The sequence below is a fragment of the Pelobates fuscus genome, chromosome 4 (genome assembly GCF_036172605.1).
Source record: "Pelobates fuscus isolate aPelFus1 chromosome 4, aPelFus1.pri, whole genome shotgun sequence".
In the NCBI taxonomy this organism is placed as follows: domain Eukaryota; kingdom Metazoa; phylum Chordata; class Amphibia; order Anura; family Pelobatidae; genus Pelobates; species Pelobates fuscus.
This window is the reverse complement of record NC_086320.1, coordinates 237,294,164-237,311,697: the sequence shown is the minus strand read 5'-3', so window position 1 is coordinate 237,311,697 and position 17,534 is coordinate 237,294,164. Positions and strand designations below refer to the sequence as shown.

Below are 17,534 nucleotides of genomic sequence, written 5' to 3'. Positions count from 1 at the left end.
TTTGTTGTTGCTTCCACACTGTCATTCTCTTAAGTTTGGCCTGTGCATAACATTTAGAACGACAGGCGGATGCGTATTAGGGACTTTAACTTGTGGCTTGGTGAATGGTGTCGGGAGCAAGGATTTGGCTTTATTGCTCATGGTAGCTCGGTTTGAACTGGAAATAAACTGTACAAAAAAGTTGGTTTGCATCTTTCTCAAAATGGAACAAATGTTCTCAGTGAGCAGTTCAGAGGTTTTGCTAGGATGTATTTAAACTAGGAGGGGGGGACAAAAGGGTAATAAATAATCAATCCAATAGCCCCCCAAAACAAGGACAGAAGGTGCATGTAGCAAGTGTGTTAAAAATGTACTTCAGAAGTACTTCAGAAGCCTATCAGGTGAAACGCGTCAAGTGGGACTTTATTTTATATATTTTATCCTTTACCATTTTGAAGTTACTTTTTATATCCACTATTTTTTTGTTTCCTGATCCTGTATATCCTTGGTGGGGATTATACCACCTAAGCCGTTTACACTAGAGCAGGTCATTTGCTCTAGAAAGTGTAAGTACAATACCATTTACTATTTAATATAATATTAGTACTTACTTCACCATATTGCTGCTATCTTTTTTTTTTATATCTACCAAGTACAATGCACTTTGAAAACATCTGTGACAACCACTATAAATCCAAAGACGGGGATTGTACCGTCCAAGCGCTTCACAGCAGAGCTCTGTCATAGCTCATTTAAATGTGAGTGGACTGTACATAGCCATATAACCACCTGTCTTTAAGATAATATTTACTGTATTGCACTATGATTACTGTAGGTGAAAGTTTAGGATCCAGTGATCAGTCAGTGAGTCATGCCGCACAAAAACAAAAAAGTTTTAGACTTTAGAAAAACAGACTTTTCTAAAATTAGAATATGTGTAAAGGAGTCATGATCAGACTGGAACAGTTTAAATGGGGTCAAAGAGAAATGGGATTATTTAAAAGTTGCACTGCTGAAGGCAAAAGAATATTGCATTAGGCTTGTCAGTAAAAGCAAACTACTGTGGTGCTCTGTCAATATGGCAAAAATAGTAAAAAACTAAAAGTTAGCATTTAGTAATTATAGACAGATCTATAAAATTAGACAGAAAGAGGTTAAGTAAGTTATAAGAGCTTCCGAATCACACACAAAAGAGAAAACAGTCAGTAAAAAAGGGGGATAAAACATTTTTAGATACATAAATGAGAAAAGGAAAGTAAAACAAGGATATTTTCAATTCAAAACAAAAGAAGGAAGGTATGTAGAAGAGGATAAAGGTCTAGCTGACTGCCTCAATTAATATTTTTGTTCAGTATTTACAGATGAAAATGAAGGAAGGGGGCCTCAGTAAGGAAAAAGTACAAATTAGTAATTTGTTACATGTGATTTTACAGAGGAAGAGGTTCTATTTCAAATGCCAAAAGTAAAGACTAATAAGTCAATGGGACCTGATGGAATACACCCAAAGTTATTAAAAGAGCTTAGTGGTGTACTAGCAAAACCATTAACAGATTTATTTAACCCATCATTGTTAACAGGAGTAGTCCCAGAAGATTGGTAGTTAGCGAATTCTTTGCCCATTAACAAGAAAGGTAGTAGGGAGGAGTCGGTCAACTATAGGCCAGTAAGCCTTACTTCAGTAGTGGGGAAAGTAATGGAAACCATGTTAAAAGATGGGATTGTTGAACATCTAAAATTCCATAGATTTCAAGATCAGAGACAACATGGGTTTACTTCAAGGAGATCATGCCAAACTAATTTTATTGATTTTTTTTGATTGGGTAGTGATCATGGTGGTGCAGTAGACAATGCTTACCTAGATTTCAGTAAGGCTTTTGACACTGTTTCACATAGAAGGCTCATCAATAAACTGCAATCTTTAAGTTTGGATTCCAATCTTGTTGAATGGGTAAGGCAGTGGCTGAGTGATAGGCAACAGAGGGTTGTAGTCAATGGAGTATAATCGAAGCATGGGCTGGTCACCATTTTTATTAGTGATATTGCAGAAGGTCTTGATGGTAAGGTATGTCTTTTTCTGCCGTCACATTCTATGTTTCTATGTTTACCCTTTATCTATCAATAATGTTGGCATAAATGGGTCAAAGTAAAAACGTGCATATACCTATAAACGTGCATATACCTATAAACCTATAAACCTATAAAACACTCAAAATCATGTATTTTTTTTAAATAACTTAAAATTAGGAATCTTCTAAAACAATGTGCAGTGAATAACTTGTTTTTGGTTACAAAATTCTCTTCATAGACTTTATCTTTTATGGTCATAATACAGAAAGGTAGAAAAGACAGACATACTGCATATCACATTTATACCTAATTGCACCAGGAGACCAAGAAAGCAGTAATTCCTACCTACAGTAGCAGAGTTATTCACTAAATCCCATTTTTTTGTAAAATAACAACGGAAATATATATATATATATATATATATATATATATATATATATATATATATATATATATCAGCAGTGGAAATGTTTCTACTTTATTTTAATTTGCAAAAAAATCATTTAGTGAATAATCCAGTAGATGTGGTTTCTGAATTTCATAATGGCCAATATATGCTGGGTGCTGTGCAAGATTTGAGAATGACAGCTAATATTTATTCATATTGCTTGGTGTACTACTCTCTGGTGGAATAAATAAACCCAATATCAAATTGTATTCACTTCACTTTATAAATAAAAAAGAAAATCAGAATCACAAAGCACAAACACAGAATGTTTTGTATTATCAACCTAACGTAAGCTAATTTTTGCATGACAGACATTCTGGAGAAAATATCTATGACAAGTGATTCACGGAACTGCCTTAAATAACGCTACCTGCACGTGGATGTCTTAAACTACATAAGTGATTTTAGTTCATTGGTCCATTTTGTGAATTTAGCATATTATTTATTTCACATAACACCATAAAAATCTCGAATACCGTAGATTTCCTTTGCAAGGAAAGAAGAAAAAAAATTATAAGACCATTAAACGAAAAAATAAATAAAAATGAATGTAGAATGTCTTAAAGATCTACATACTTTATACAACATTCCCAAACCTGTGAACCTCAGTCTATAAAAGCACATTTACTCAGGTGTTAGATTTAGGAAGGATTTTTTTCTCCCATAAAAGAAATGTAGTATTGATTTTTTTTTTTTTTTTTAAATCACTGCAATTGAAGAAAAAAAAAAGAAAAAAAAAAAGAAAATGTTTCTGCTTGCATTAATGGTTTATGTTGAAATTTGTTCAATGGCATTAAAGACACCAAACAGGGAACTCTACATTGTGCAGGGCTTTTGTTCCCTGCATAACTAAATACATATTCTAATATTATTCACAGTCCAAAGAGATTTCCATATTTTTTTGTAATAGGACAGGTGCTGCTTTTTTTTTTACTGCAAGAGAATTAAGGAAAATATATTTTTTAATCTGCAGTTACATTATACAGATCAAACACTGATAAATGGAACAAACAGGGACAAAGCACCCAAGTATTAAATGGACACTAAGCATCAAAACAGTTGTGGCTTAATGAAGTGATAGATCATGGCCTTGCAGTCTTACTGCTCAATTCTCGGTCATGTGTTAAATCACTTTGCTTATGCAGCCCTAGCCACATCTTTCTTGACTGACTTACACAGCCTCCCTACACACATCCTGTATAGATAGATCCAATTTTTAAACTTCCTTCAATGCACAGATTTTGTAATTAGGAATTTCTGTTGATAGCCTGTTGGAGCAACTGAAGTTCAAACAACGGAGCAGGAGATAAAACCTTATAAAGTAAACATTGTGTTCTGTAAAGATTTGGTTGAAATTTGTTTTTGTTTTCATGCTGGCTGTGTGAGTCACACATAAGTGGCTAGGGTTGCATAAACAGAAATAAAAGTGATTAACTCAAAAATGGAAGAGAAGTTAGCAGTGAGACTGTTGGGGCCTTACCTATACACCAAAATGTTTATGGTGTCATCTATACAACAAAACAACTTTATAAAAGTAAAGTTGTTTTGGTGCTTAGAGTAACCCTATAACTAACAAACATATAGACAATCTTGGGATTTTGGTAGGAAAATTTGGCTACACAAACCATTCTGAATGGGGATGTCAACACGTAAATCTATTTTTAGATGTACTATCCACTGTATGCATATGGGCAGCACATCAGATAGCAGTCCCCCTCCTCCACATACTGCCCAAAGCATATGAGGAAAGCCCTGCATAACAAGAGTTATCAGAGTTGTCAAGAGTACAATCAAGTCAATCTCAATTCTAACAGTCTTTGAGAATGACTGTTTGGTAATGTAATTTTTTTTTTTTTTTTTAAAAAGCTGCTGGAGGAGATGGACCAAAGAGATAGGGGGGGGAAAAAAGCACTCTCGAAGACTTTGATCCGGTTTTAACTCTTATTAGCTTATGCAGAAACCAATGCAATTTAATGTAATTAACAGAATGCATTTTTTTTATTCTAGGGTTATAGACCCCTGAAAATATACTTTTAAAATAGTTAATGTTGGTAAATAAGGGATTCTATATTTCAAAAGTGTACTATTTATATGCAACATGGTTGGTGTCTTTGTATGCACACCTATTAGAACATTTCTATAAAACAAAATTAGTTTCAGTTTCAAAAATAACTGAAGCATGATGCATAAAGAAGCAAGCATTATTTTAGGAGTATCTCCTAGATCTAACACAGCTATTCTTGCACAAGATATCTTGCACAAATAAATAAATTAAAAAGTAAGCAGAGGTCCCTTACACTGCCTCGCTTTGCCAGAGAATCACCGCAGTCTGCTGGCAAAGTCCGCTTGCTGGACTTTTTCTGCTCATGTTCAACTGCATCTTCAAATATAGGCTCAAGCCTCATCTGGGATAAACACCAAAAATTTGGATCAATTTTCTTCATGACTGTCAAGTTTGATTTAAAAGCTTCTTGTGTTTAATCACTTTTAGTTTGAGGACTGGGATTACAAAATAATTTATTTGAAAAAATATATAATAGTTAAAATCTAGAAGCGGATATAGATATATATATATATATTATATATATATATTATTTTTTTTTAATTGACATAAAAAGGTTTATATAGTTATATCACTCTTCTCATTTCCCTTTTACGTACAAACCAACATTCAAACAATCTTTAATATCAAAGATAACTCAAAGGATTAATGGAGTAACAAATAAGGAAATTAAGAAAAGTAATTCTTAGCTCGTACATGAACTAATCTCAAACTAGGCTTGTAAAAAAAAAGGATATAGGAGAGATTATATTATATTAAATATAATAGCGTAAATACACGCTTTTTTCCCCCCAAGACCAATTACAAAAACACTTAAAAATCCATGGCTCAATTAATTAATTAGAACATATACAAGATCAGATTTACTAGTATGAGAGAAAGGGGGTGTTATTTTATGTGTCTAGCACTTCCAAAATGGACTAAAGCAACTGAATACGGAATGTGATTACATCTCGGTTACATACACTAATAATCTTGTCTGGAAAGTGGGCACGGAAATACAAATGTGTAGCCTCTGACTAAAAGTCTGATAACTAGTAAAGGAAAACCCTGAAGTGAGAAATCTGTTGAGGCAAACTTGGAAGAAGCGAGAGTTAGAGGAGTGTGTGTGTGTGTTGCAGCTTCTGATGTAGAGTAAGAACAAACCAATTCACATATGCACAATATGCATTAATAACCTAATTGGCAATTTACCTCAGTCAAGATTGTGGTCTCATAGGAAGGTTGGTATTTTTCCTTCTCCTGAGGGGTTCTTTTCTCCATTTTCTCTCTGTCTGTTTTTTGTTTCCTGTCAGCTCCTTTGGGCTATAAGAAAAATTAAAAGGTTATGCAATAAACAATACACAGAGTCATGCATCTTTAATAATTATTTGTTTTAATCAGTGTTTCAAGCAAAAATAATGCCATTGAAGATTTCGAGAGAGATGATACTATAAACTGTCAAATCAAAGGCAGTTTCCATAATGCATGTTTCAGCTTTTAGACTACAAGTTTTTTTTCATGTTATGGTTAAAGGAACACTATAGGCACCCTGACCACTTCATCTCATTGTACAAGGTGTGCAACGTGCAAATACTACAATGCCCAGGTATGGCTTTACTACACGTGCTCTCGAGTGACCTTTCAAGAGGGATAAGACAGTTTGGCTGTCAATTGATCAAAGCAATTTATCACAAATGGGGCCTGTTACTCCACAGCTATCTTCAAAACATCTTTTCTTCTTTTCTCGCTGCTCCATGCTAATGCTTTCTTTTTATGTGAAATGCTTTTAAACGAAATGTCGACCACAATCATTACATTTGTAATTTTCATTTATTGTTCATATAACAGATGACTTTTGTATCTGCACACACATATGCATATTTTTTTAATGAGTATTTCAATATCTACCTATTCTCTGTTAATGCAAATCTAATAAAAACGCTTATTGGATTGGGGGGAGGAGGAATACATCTTTGTATTCTCAACACTAAAGTTTTCCACTAAGTTTAGAGCAGCTACATGACATGTACTGTAGAAAAACGGATTAAAAACATACATCTTACACACATGCACATACACAGTGATAACAGTGTCACACAAGCTTTAAAAGAGTTTAATGCACCTCTTGCTTTGTACATTTGTACCTTACTTTTAAATGCACACAAAGTAAATATGTATGTATTTCAACATACGAGATAGGCCATATACTTTAGTCAGTGTTCATATTTATGTCCGTTACCTTAAAAACTTTGATTTGGCAGCTTGCTGAGTGCAGGTGATCAGTGTATTCTCCATTTTCATTTTGTTTGAAAGTGTCAACTTGAATTCTGAATGGAACACCTTTTTCACCTCCATGTTTGCGAGGGGTAAATTCTGTACTGATACAATGCACCTGGAGGGGTGTGGAGAAAATGTACTCATGATTCTAAAACAGAATGTATTTGACTATACTGGAAACTAAAAAAAAAAAAAAAAAACACTGTGGGCTACCATGCTTTGTGTATTATACAGGTTGAATAGGTAGACTGCTTTTAGCTGCTCAGAATCGTACAACATACTGAGTGTAAAATGTGGAATATTTTTGCTGGATTAAGTCAATTCAGTCTTCCCTGCTTCCAGACCAAATCCCATGGCTTTACACGGTTTTAATAATATTCAAGTGTTTATTCCTATATCACAAACACAAGAAAAATTAATGGGTGTTTCAACCATAAAACAGTATGGAGCAAGGTTGCTTGTCCTCCACAAAAAAAAAAAAAAAAAAAAAAAAAAAAGTAAAAAGCCAGTTTATCCTTGAAGCCATATCCTCTTTCTATGCTATCCCTCCTCCTTACTGCATTGGGAGGGATATCCCATAGGCAGAGACAGGGAGAAGAAAGGGTGTGCCACCACTGGACATTATTATATGGCTTGTATTGTCACTAGACCAGACAATATAAAGACAAATCCAGCTAGCTAAGCACCAAACTGCCTACATATACATCAAAGAACACTTCACGGTCTCCCAGTATGTGAAGGTTCACTGAGTGTGGGGGGATTGTTCCAGCACCTATATAACCCATTCACTTGCCACTAAGCCAATGCCCAGTTTAGTCTGTCCACATCTGCGCAGCACTGACAGGCCCATCCTCCGAGCACACACAATCACTGCTTGGACAGTTAAATACAGATTGGTACCAGATGTGCCAATATTATAGAGGCATCAACCTAGTTTTGGTGTAAAATGTTGCCATGATAAACATGGAAATATCAAACCTGAATAAATGCAGATGAGCGTTTGGATAAGTCCCATAGAAATTCAACAGCATTTAATTGACCCGGGTTTGTTCTTGGATCAATTATTCCGACAGACATGGGGATATCTATAGATAAAACAAAATTAAAATTATAAAATTTACAGAAAACGATTTAGAATCTGCACAACACTGTAGCATGCATCTCCCAGGAAACCCTAGCTAATAGTTGATATATCAATGCTTACGTAGATTCACCCTGTTGAAATAGCACAACCCCTCAACCGGCAAGTATCTCTACATTTTTCAATCTGCATACATGGCCTGGACATGGGTCTCACCAATGCCAGTTTATCAGAAGTTATAGTCTATTAAAATTTGGTGTGGGATATAACCAATTTCTCCTGATGCATGCTTTCGAGATAGTTTTTCTAATTTCACAGGGCAAGGAAAGCTTTAAACAGGCCTGTGCTGGCCAGTCTTGTGACTCTCTCGGAGTCTGTAAATATCAAGAGCAGTAACCACTGGCATCAAAGTTTTACCAATGGAATATCCAACTGTGTAGCTTTGACACCATATTTGATTTAAAATCAAAGTCTATAACAAGTAAAAAAAAAAAAAAAAAAAAAAAGATTATTAAAATGGTGCTATAACATTTATCATAAAGCAAAGAGTTGGAGGTAGCAGTTTCATGTGGATGGTACAACCAGGGAATTCCTATGATATTTACTGGATCCAAAAATAAATATAAAATGACAAATACTAATAAAACATCACTTTTAATAAGTTACTAAAAAAGCGCCCTTGTATATTACAGACTGACACGTCAACATAAAGTGAGAAACAGAAAATCAAAAAATTGTGAAGTAAAAATAATTGTATAGGTAAAAATGCCCTGAAGACTTTGTATGTCAATATCAACCGCAGTTTAATACTGACCGATATAGCTGGGATACAATTATAAGTGGAGTCTAAGCCACTGAGAGCAATATGATGTTGTACTGGATTGACCACGCTGTCAAAGATTAGGTGTATGAAAAACACATTCAGTGTCCTCTGATGAGCTTATGAGCGAAACGCGCGTCAGGGCAACCAGAGCAACTAGGACTTTATCCAATGATCATATATTTACCTAGATGTAGCAGCAAAATAATTTATTATACTTCTATCGAATTCTGATTAACTTTTGGATTTTCTGCGTGCACATATTTTTTATCTTTATTTGTCTCACAGGCTACCTTATCTCCATACTTACCACCTTATATCGATCTCTCAATTTTACCATACTATATATGAGGAGGGTGGATTCCTTTATTATATACCAACCAGGGAAAGCGTTTTCGGTTAAGGGGTGCCCTTGAAGGCACAGTAGGGAAAGTTAAGTTACATTTTAGACCAACTATTCTCTTTTACCTCCCTCTCTTCACATCTAGTAATCGGAAGCTGATAATGTTTTCACAACACTTCCAACATTAGCACTATTATTTGGATGCTTAATATAGATCCCTTTAGAGCAGGGGTTCTCAACCCAGTCCTCAGGACCCCCTACCAGTCCAGGATTTGGGGATTACCTGGGTGTGTCTAAGGTGTTTAGAAAAAGGGGGAAAAAAAAAAAAACACCTTAGACTCTAAGGTGTTTTTTTCTTTTCTTTTTCTGAACACCTTAAGACACACCCAGGTAATCCCTAAACCCTGGACTGGTAGGGGGTCCTTGAGGGCAAGGTTGAGAACCCCTGCTTTAGAGGATCCTCAACAATATATAACTTCCTGAAGTAAGTGGATTTATAAGGGTCCAATAATGATACAACGTGTACCGGTTAGAAATGAACTCTATTTACACACTTTAACAGTCACTATCTAATACATCTAACCAGGGTGTTTTTTACACAGTTGTATATTTAGAGAGTTAACAACAAGCCACTCTTCTGTATTTAGTGGTTACTTTGTAATCTAGCTGCTACTTCTATCTTGCACCGATAAGGTGCGTTAGTCACAGACATCCTAACGGATACAAAGTATCGGACTGAGAAAAAGTTATTGTGCATAGACGGCATATTTACAAATAACTATGGATGCCATCAATAGCAATGATTTAGATAGCTACAGATACAAGACATTATTAGCTATCTAAGCTACTCTGTTGCAAACGATCTCAGCTGCAAGAGCAGATTGCTATCACCAGGACCGGATTAAGAGCCCAGTGGGCCTGGTGCTGACAATTATGATGGGCCTATTTACAGAATCTTATCGACCAAAAACACTAAAACGGTCATACCTCCCAAGCGTCATGTATCTGATGGAGATGGTGTTGGAGGGAGACTCATGGGATGCAGCTATAAGAAAACATATACTCTATGCTAATCTCTCTCTAATTTATGCTTTCATCTTTCAAGTAAATCCATACCCCCTAACAGCAGTGTCCAGTGAAGCAGGGAGTCAATGGGCAGGGTAAAAGGGTGGGTCACTGGTGCGAATCACGTCACCAGACCTGCCAAAAGGGGAGAACATGCCCAAAAAGGGGGCATGTCTGTCCAAAGAATTTGAAGGACAGCCTGGCATGAATGCATGTCAGGCTGCCCGCCAATCCTGCAGGCTGTCCAACTAAGGGCATACTATGCAGGCAGCACCCTGAGCTTGACATAAATGTGTCTAATGATGCGCTCACTCAATGTCCCCTAGCACTTGCTGGTCCACTTGTCTCCTTACCTTCTTACTAGCAGGCAGCAGTTCCTGATATACAGTCGGAGACAGAGAAAAGGTGTATGTAGTGAGTGTAGAAGAAAGGAGGGGACATACCACATTGTTAGAGAGACCAACAGCATTACCTAAACTAATTTTATTGTCAGCCAGTCCACACAGGTTTTGTTCCCATACATCCCTCTTAAGCTTCCAAACTTAAAGGGACACTATAGTCACCAGAACAACTACAGCTTATTGTATTTGTTCTGGTAAGCAGAATCATTCCATTCAGGGCTTTTGCAGTAAACACTGTCTTTTCAGAGAAAATAACTCCACTGGCCACTCCTTAGATGGCTGCTAGAGGTGCTTCCTGGGGCAGTACTGCCTAGTGTGCAGCACTGCCATTCAGTGTCTCCACCCTCTGCATGCAGACACTGAACTTTCCTCATAGAGATGCATTGATTCAATGTATCTTTATGAGGAGATGCTGATTGGCCAGGGCTATGTTGGACTTGTGCTGGCTCTGCCCCTGATCTGCCTAGTTAACAGTCTCAGCTAATCCTATGGGCAAGTATTGTAATTTGCTCAGACCACCACTTCTGATGATGTCAGCAGACAGTCAGTTCAGAGGCAGAGCCAGCAGTTGCAGACTTGAATACAAGTTATATTTTACTATACTTAGCGAGGCAAGGAGGGGCCAGGGTGGTGGTTTTAACATATTAGGGTCAGAAATACATGATTGTGTTCCTGACCCTGTAGTGCTCCTTTAAGCAAGAGTATGTGAAGAGTAGTTAGGGTTGCCACCTTTCTTGGGAAAAAAATACCAGCCTTAATCATTTGTATAATCACAAGGAGTGACATCAGAAAAAATTCTGTAAAATCACCAACAAACTACTCACAGTTTGATTCTGCTGTATAGATGGATTGCTCCCAATGTCTCCCTGTGTCTCAGTCTCGCAAGTCACCCAGTGTCCCTATGTATCACAGTGTCAGTGTACCCATGTCACCCAGTCCTAGTCTCCCAGTGTCCCCATTTCTCCCAGTGTCCCAATGTCTCAGTGTGTCCCCATGTCACTAGGATACTGGGGACACAGAGACATGGGGACACAGAGAGACCCGGGAACACAGCGACATTTAGGGAAACTGGGAGAAATGGGGACACTGAGACACTATGGACACAGACACATGGGAACACAGGCACTGGGAGACTAGGGGACAATGGCTGGGAGACAGACACTTGGGGACACTGAGAGACATGGGGACACTAAGACACTAGGGACACAGACATGGGAACAGACACTGGGAGACATGGGGACAGTTGTGGACATAGACATGGGGACACTGGGACATATAGGGACACATGGGGACACTAGACACACTGAGAGACATGGGACACAGACACTGGGAGACTTGGGGACACTGAGACACTAGCTGGGAGAAATGGGGACAGTGTCTCTATGTCCCAATGTCCCTATGTCCCCATGTGTCTCAGAGTCCCCATGTGTCTCAGAGTCCCCATGTGTCTCAGAGTCCCCATGTGTCTCAGAGTCCCCATGTGTCTCAGAGTCCCCATGTGTCTCAGAGTCCCCATGTGTCTCAGAGTCCCCATGTGTCTCAGAGTCCCCATGTGTCTCAGAGTCCCCATGTGTCTCAGAGTCCCCATGTGTCTCAGAGTCCCCATGTGTCTCAGAGTCCCCATGTGTCTCAGAGTCCCCATGTGTCTCAGAGTCCCCATGTGTCTCAGAGTCCCCATGTGTCTCAGAGTCCCCATGTTTTCCAGTGTCTGTGTCCCCATTTGTCCTAGTGTCTCAGTGTCCCCTATGTCCCTTAGTGTCCCCTAGTTTCTCAGTGTCCCCATGTGTCCCTACTATCTTTCCCCCCATCCCTCACTTACTGTAGAGCTGTTGTCTGGACTCTGCTGTGTAGCTGCTCCCCCACGGATCGGTGAGTAGTAGAGAGAGGCAGGGATATGCTGTAACTTCCTATCCCTGCCTCTCTCCACACACAGTGACCCCTACTGGCCGGTGCTGGTATTGCAGAGTAATCTCCATTTATTCTGAGAAAAATACCTGCATTTGTATTGCTGGTATTACTGCAATACCGGCACGGCCACACAGCCTCAAATACCGGCTGTGCCAGTAAAATACCAGTCAGGTTGCAAACCCAAGAGTAGTGTGTAAAAAAAAAAAAAAAAAAAAAAAAAAAATTATATATATATATATCTATCTGTTGTAGAATTATTAAAACCTTTATTAAATTTCCCCATTAACTCCATTAACTTCATTATGACAGATTTTCCTAACAGCATTTAGAATATTAGAAAGAGAATGTATTTTCTAGAAGGATATGAGTAACACCGGAATTGTCAAGTTCCTGTAATATGTAACAATGTATGCCATAGTTAGATCATGAGAACTGTACTAATGAAATGTCCATTCACTAAAAAGCCTTGAACCTGACCTCGAATATAACATCACTAACTACTCAAAATGGCGCCTAAAGCCCCCTTCCCATCGAGTAAAGCCTCGTGCTAGCAAGATGGCGCCTGGGCCATCGTGTCCACTCCCGTGTCCAAGATGACGCCACCTCTAGGTGGGAGGTCATGTAGCCGGCCACTTAACACTTAAGCCAATTAATAATATTGATGACTGGGGATTGACATAGCCACTTAACACCTAACCCAATAAATGATGTTTATTTGTTGTTATCTTGATATTCTATGATGATGTAATATTGCTCTTATAAGGGTCTGCAAGCCCGCTTTTTAACCAGATACCATTAAATTTTCTCGAAGTTCTTTTAACCTGAACTCCGTGTGTCAGTGTGAATTTACTTCTGCGTATACGCAATTTAATCATCTCAGATTTGGACAGGAACAGATAGACATTCAAACTTATTTGTTTGATTAAAAGAATCTATATCATATATATATATATATATATATATATATATACACACACACACACACACACACTATTGCTATGTGAAGGATGGATACATACTAATAAGATCGATTATTACCCATGTGAACATATGTAACCTGCTACTGACATGTATGTCACTTGCCACTTTGCTGTATGTCCGCCATAATCAAAGAAGAAAAAGAATACTTGATTATATGCTGCTTTTTATGAACAGTGTTTCTACTTCCACACCCACAAGCGCACTTAATTTAAATTTTAAACAATAATATATCATCTAATGTGTAACTCTACCCGCTGTGGTGGCCTCTGTGTTCCAGATGTACAATTATACCACAATGCAATTAAGCCATCAAAAGCCGGGCTTTCATCCCTCAAGCTCAATCCCATTTGTGGGTGCAACTACAAGGCCCATACTGCTCACCTTTCCCAGAGCAGCACACCTTGTGGATTCCTAGCAAACACAAACTACTTCCTGCAGAAATTCTAAGCATGACAGCCCTCACACTACAGACTGTGTGCTTGGTTGCCAAAGATTCTTCCTCATACCTCTGGGCTCTTAGTTGCACTGACGAGTTCCCTACATATCCCAACATCAGATCATCCATGGGAAATCTGGACAAAAGCAAGTATTGCCAAAATTCAACAACTACTCTACCCACAAGGTCCTATCCCATTGCCAGAGACGTGCTCCACTTACCACTCACTGTCATCTAGTATGTTCACCTATCTCCGCATAAAGAACATTTTGCCAATCAACAAAGTGCAAGCATCACTTCTAGATCTAGTAGTAACTCCCTTTTGTAAGTTCTGTATTGGGCAAAGACTCCTGCTAAACCTTTTTATGTTACCACGCAATCCTGAACAGCTGCCAATTAGCACAACCCTCATATATTACAAATGGGAAGCGAAACTCCATTGCTCTTTTACAGCAGAAGAGTACTGCATTGAAAAGAGCGAATATATCTATGAGCAGGTCACATTGGGAAGCAAGCAGAACATTGTCATAGAGTTAGCACATATATACCCAAAAACGCTTTGAAAACACTGCTGGAGATGCCAACAACAATGCTCCACATACTCTGGTGGATGCACACTGTAGACCAAATACTGGAGATATATTTCAGCAAACTAAAAAGTTCTCCACATAATCATCCCATTAATGCAATATTTTCTGTTGGGACATACTGCCAGTATTCGTTACGAACCTTGTGTTACGAAAAGTGTAGTCCTTTTTTAAAGGGAAGACAAAAAAATAAGGACCCCATTTGCTCCGAACATACGATTCAGAGAATACGAATAAGTGGAAACAGGGGAGAACAGAGAACTAAGGAGACCACAAGAAAAAATTTGGAAATACAGATTCTTTATTTAATCGAGTAAAATTTTTAATTTTAATTATATCAGTATTTTTAACAAAGGTTTTAAAGTTGTCCCCAGCTGCCCTATTAATAAATTGGATACATATACGGATATTACATTTTTTCATAAATTATGCTTTAAAAAAAAAAAAAGTTTTTAAGGGACAGAAATTTAAAGTTTACCAGAAAAAACAAACAATTAAAGGGACACTATAGTCACCTGAACAACTTCAGCTTAATGAAGCAGTTTTGGTGTATAGAACATGCCCCTGCAGCCTCACTGCTCAATCCTCTGCCATTTAGGAGTTAAATCCCTTTGTTTATTCACCCTAGTCACACCTCCCTGCATGTGACTTGCACAGCCTTCCATAAACACTTCCTGTAAAGAGAGCCCTATTTAGGCTCTCTTTATTGTAAGTTCTGTTTAATTAAGATTTTCTTATCCCCTGCTATAGCTTCCTGTATGTGATTAAAGTTCAATTTAGAGATTGAGATACAATTATTTAAGGTAAATTACATCTGTTTGAAAGTGAAACCAGTTTTTTTTTTCATGCAGGCTCTGTCAATCATAGCCAGGGGAGGTGTGGCTAGGGCTGCATAAACAGAAACAAAGTGATTTAACTCCTAAATGACAGTGAATTGAGCAGTGAAATTGCAGGGGAATGATCTATACACTAAAACTGCTTTATTTAGCTAAAGTAATTTAGGTGACTATAGTGTTCCTTTAATCGTGATGATTTCAAGCACAAAAATCTTGAATAACCTTCTACATTTTATACTATTTATTTGAAATCAATGAACATGAAAGTTTTTGAGAGAGTATGTGTAAAAGACAAAGATATGAAAATTAAAAACAAAAATATCAAAATAATGCAACTATTAACCCCTTAAGGACACAGCTTCAGAAGCTTATCTTACGCTTAAAGACACAAGCCATTTTTGCATTTTTTTGCGGTTTGTGTTCAAATGCAATTTGCATCTCTGTCATTTATTGCACCAACACATATTATACATCTTTTTTAGAGGGCAAACGGGTCTTTAACTTGATATCACATATACATAGATATATTCTCAATTATAACAAATAAAAAAAAAAAGCCAAAAAATGTAAAACAAAAAAAAAAGTTTTGGCAATAATAGCGTGTGCAGATGTCCATCTTAGAAAGAGTAATTAAAAATAAATTCATTTATGTGTCTTGATTTATAGAGTACATCATAAAATAAATACAAGGACTAAAAAAAAAAAATTACATTTGCAACAATTTTAGAAGTTGGCTACTAAACCTACAAGACAAACATACCATCACAGAAAATAAAAATTGCCACACAAAAGTATGTGTTTATATGAAGTAGAAATCACGTGCTATTTACCTAAGGTTAGTTTGACACTTTTTACGTAGCCATTTCATCGCCAATCTCTGCTAAATATTGGAGTAAAATTGTGCTTTTTCTCTATTTTGTCATACACACATAACAAGGTTTTTGTAATGTGTATTTTGTAAAGCTAGTGTGTACTATTCCTGCACATAACCCCATAGTGTTCAGCTACATTTGCTGAGTGTCAAGATACCCCCCATTGTATGCCTTGGGCACTTTTCTGTGCCATCTAAGATACAAGGCTATTTCAGTTTCTATAGTTAGAATTTTCGTAGATGGATTTGACGGGCCGGTGTCTCATTTTAGGATATTATAGCAGTGTGACTGTTCAAGTAACCCCACAAAAGGGCTTTCATTTGATAAAGCAGATATTGTGCCTTAACTTGTCACCATTTTTTCATCAATTTATGTCAAGGTTTGTGGTGGTGGGGGGGGGCTGAGTATTTTTTACACTTAATATGTGCCACTGTCAAAAATCCTCCAAATTATGCTCTGTTTCATCTTCTGAGTAAAACAATATGCCCAATGTATGACCTAGACACTATTTTGTGAAGTTACAGTGCTGTAAAAGAGACGTGACAAGTTCAGGTTTAAGTGTGAATTTTCATGGAGGGTTTTGATGCGTCAGTGTCCCACTTGAGCAGGCTACATATAACACTACACCATAAAGGCATACCATTCCTTAGCGAAGACATCCCAGGGTATTTCAAAAGGCAGATTTTGAACCTTGGCGTGGGATCATTTTCCCGCTAGCTTGTACCAAATGTAGTGGTAATAAGCATTTTTCTGCCCTTTTGACACACAAAGTGAGTTTGTACATTTTGCAAACCTTATGTGTGCTACGACTGTATAATACTACATATGTTGCTCAGCTATGTCGTCTGAGTACAGCAATACCCCCGTATTTACCTTTTCCAGGTATATGTGGATGTTGAACGGGCACATTTGAGACGCAGCCAGTTTTTTTTCTAATTTTGAAGTTTTCCGCTGTGTCCATGTTCCATTTTGGAGTAATTTAGCTGGTTGGTTTTTGAAACTTACCCACAAACATACTATTTATTACACCCTGGGGTAATTCAAAAGGCGTATTTTGAACATTAGCGTGGGATCATTACTTCTCTAGTTTGTTCCATCTGTAGTGGTAATGAGCATTTTTAAATTACTTTTTTTTTTGCTTATGAATTTTTTTAAACTTTCTTTAAACTTAAATGTTTTTATTTTTTTTTTACAGATTTAACATTTTTATACGTTTTTTTTTTTACCATTAACCCCTAACAGTAAATTCCCCAATTTCCCATAACTCCCACCCACCCCAGCTAGCAAAATGTATAATTTTAAAATATTTAAGAAGTCAGTTAATTTTTATTGAAGTTATTTTTCCATTTATACATACACTATACAATCATTATTAAGCAATTTGAGTTA

The 17,534-nt window shown here is 37.2% G+C and overlaps 1 protein-coding gene across 2 annotated transcripts in view; it reads right to left on the bottom strand.

Moving 5' to 3' along the window:
* UBP1 (upstream binding protein 1) overlaps nt 1–17,534 on the bottom strand; it is a 76,249-nt gene that overhangs the window by 25,578 nt on the left and 33,137 nt on the right. The window contains exons 5-8 of one of the 2 annotated variants that reach the window (XM_063452005.1): nt 7,794–7,900; nt 6,778–6,930; nt 5,751–5,861; nt 4,792–4,899 (exon numbers count right to left, since the gene is read on the bottom strand). In XM_063452005.1, coding sequence (XP_063308075.1) covers nt 4,792–4,899; nt 5,751–5,861; nt 6,778–6,930; nt 7,794–7,900 — 479 coding nt within the window. The remainder of the gene's footprint in view (nt 1–4,791; nt 4,900–5,750; nt 5,862–6,777; nt 6,931–7,793; nt 7,901–17,534) is intronic. The other variant, XM_063452006.1, reaches the window with a different exon arrangement.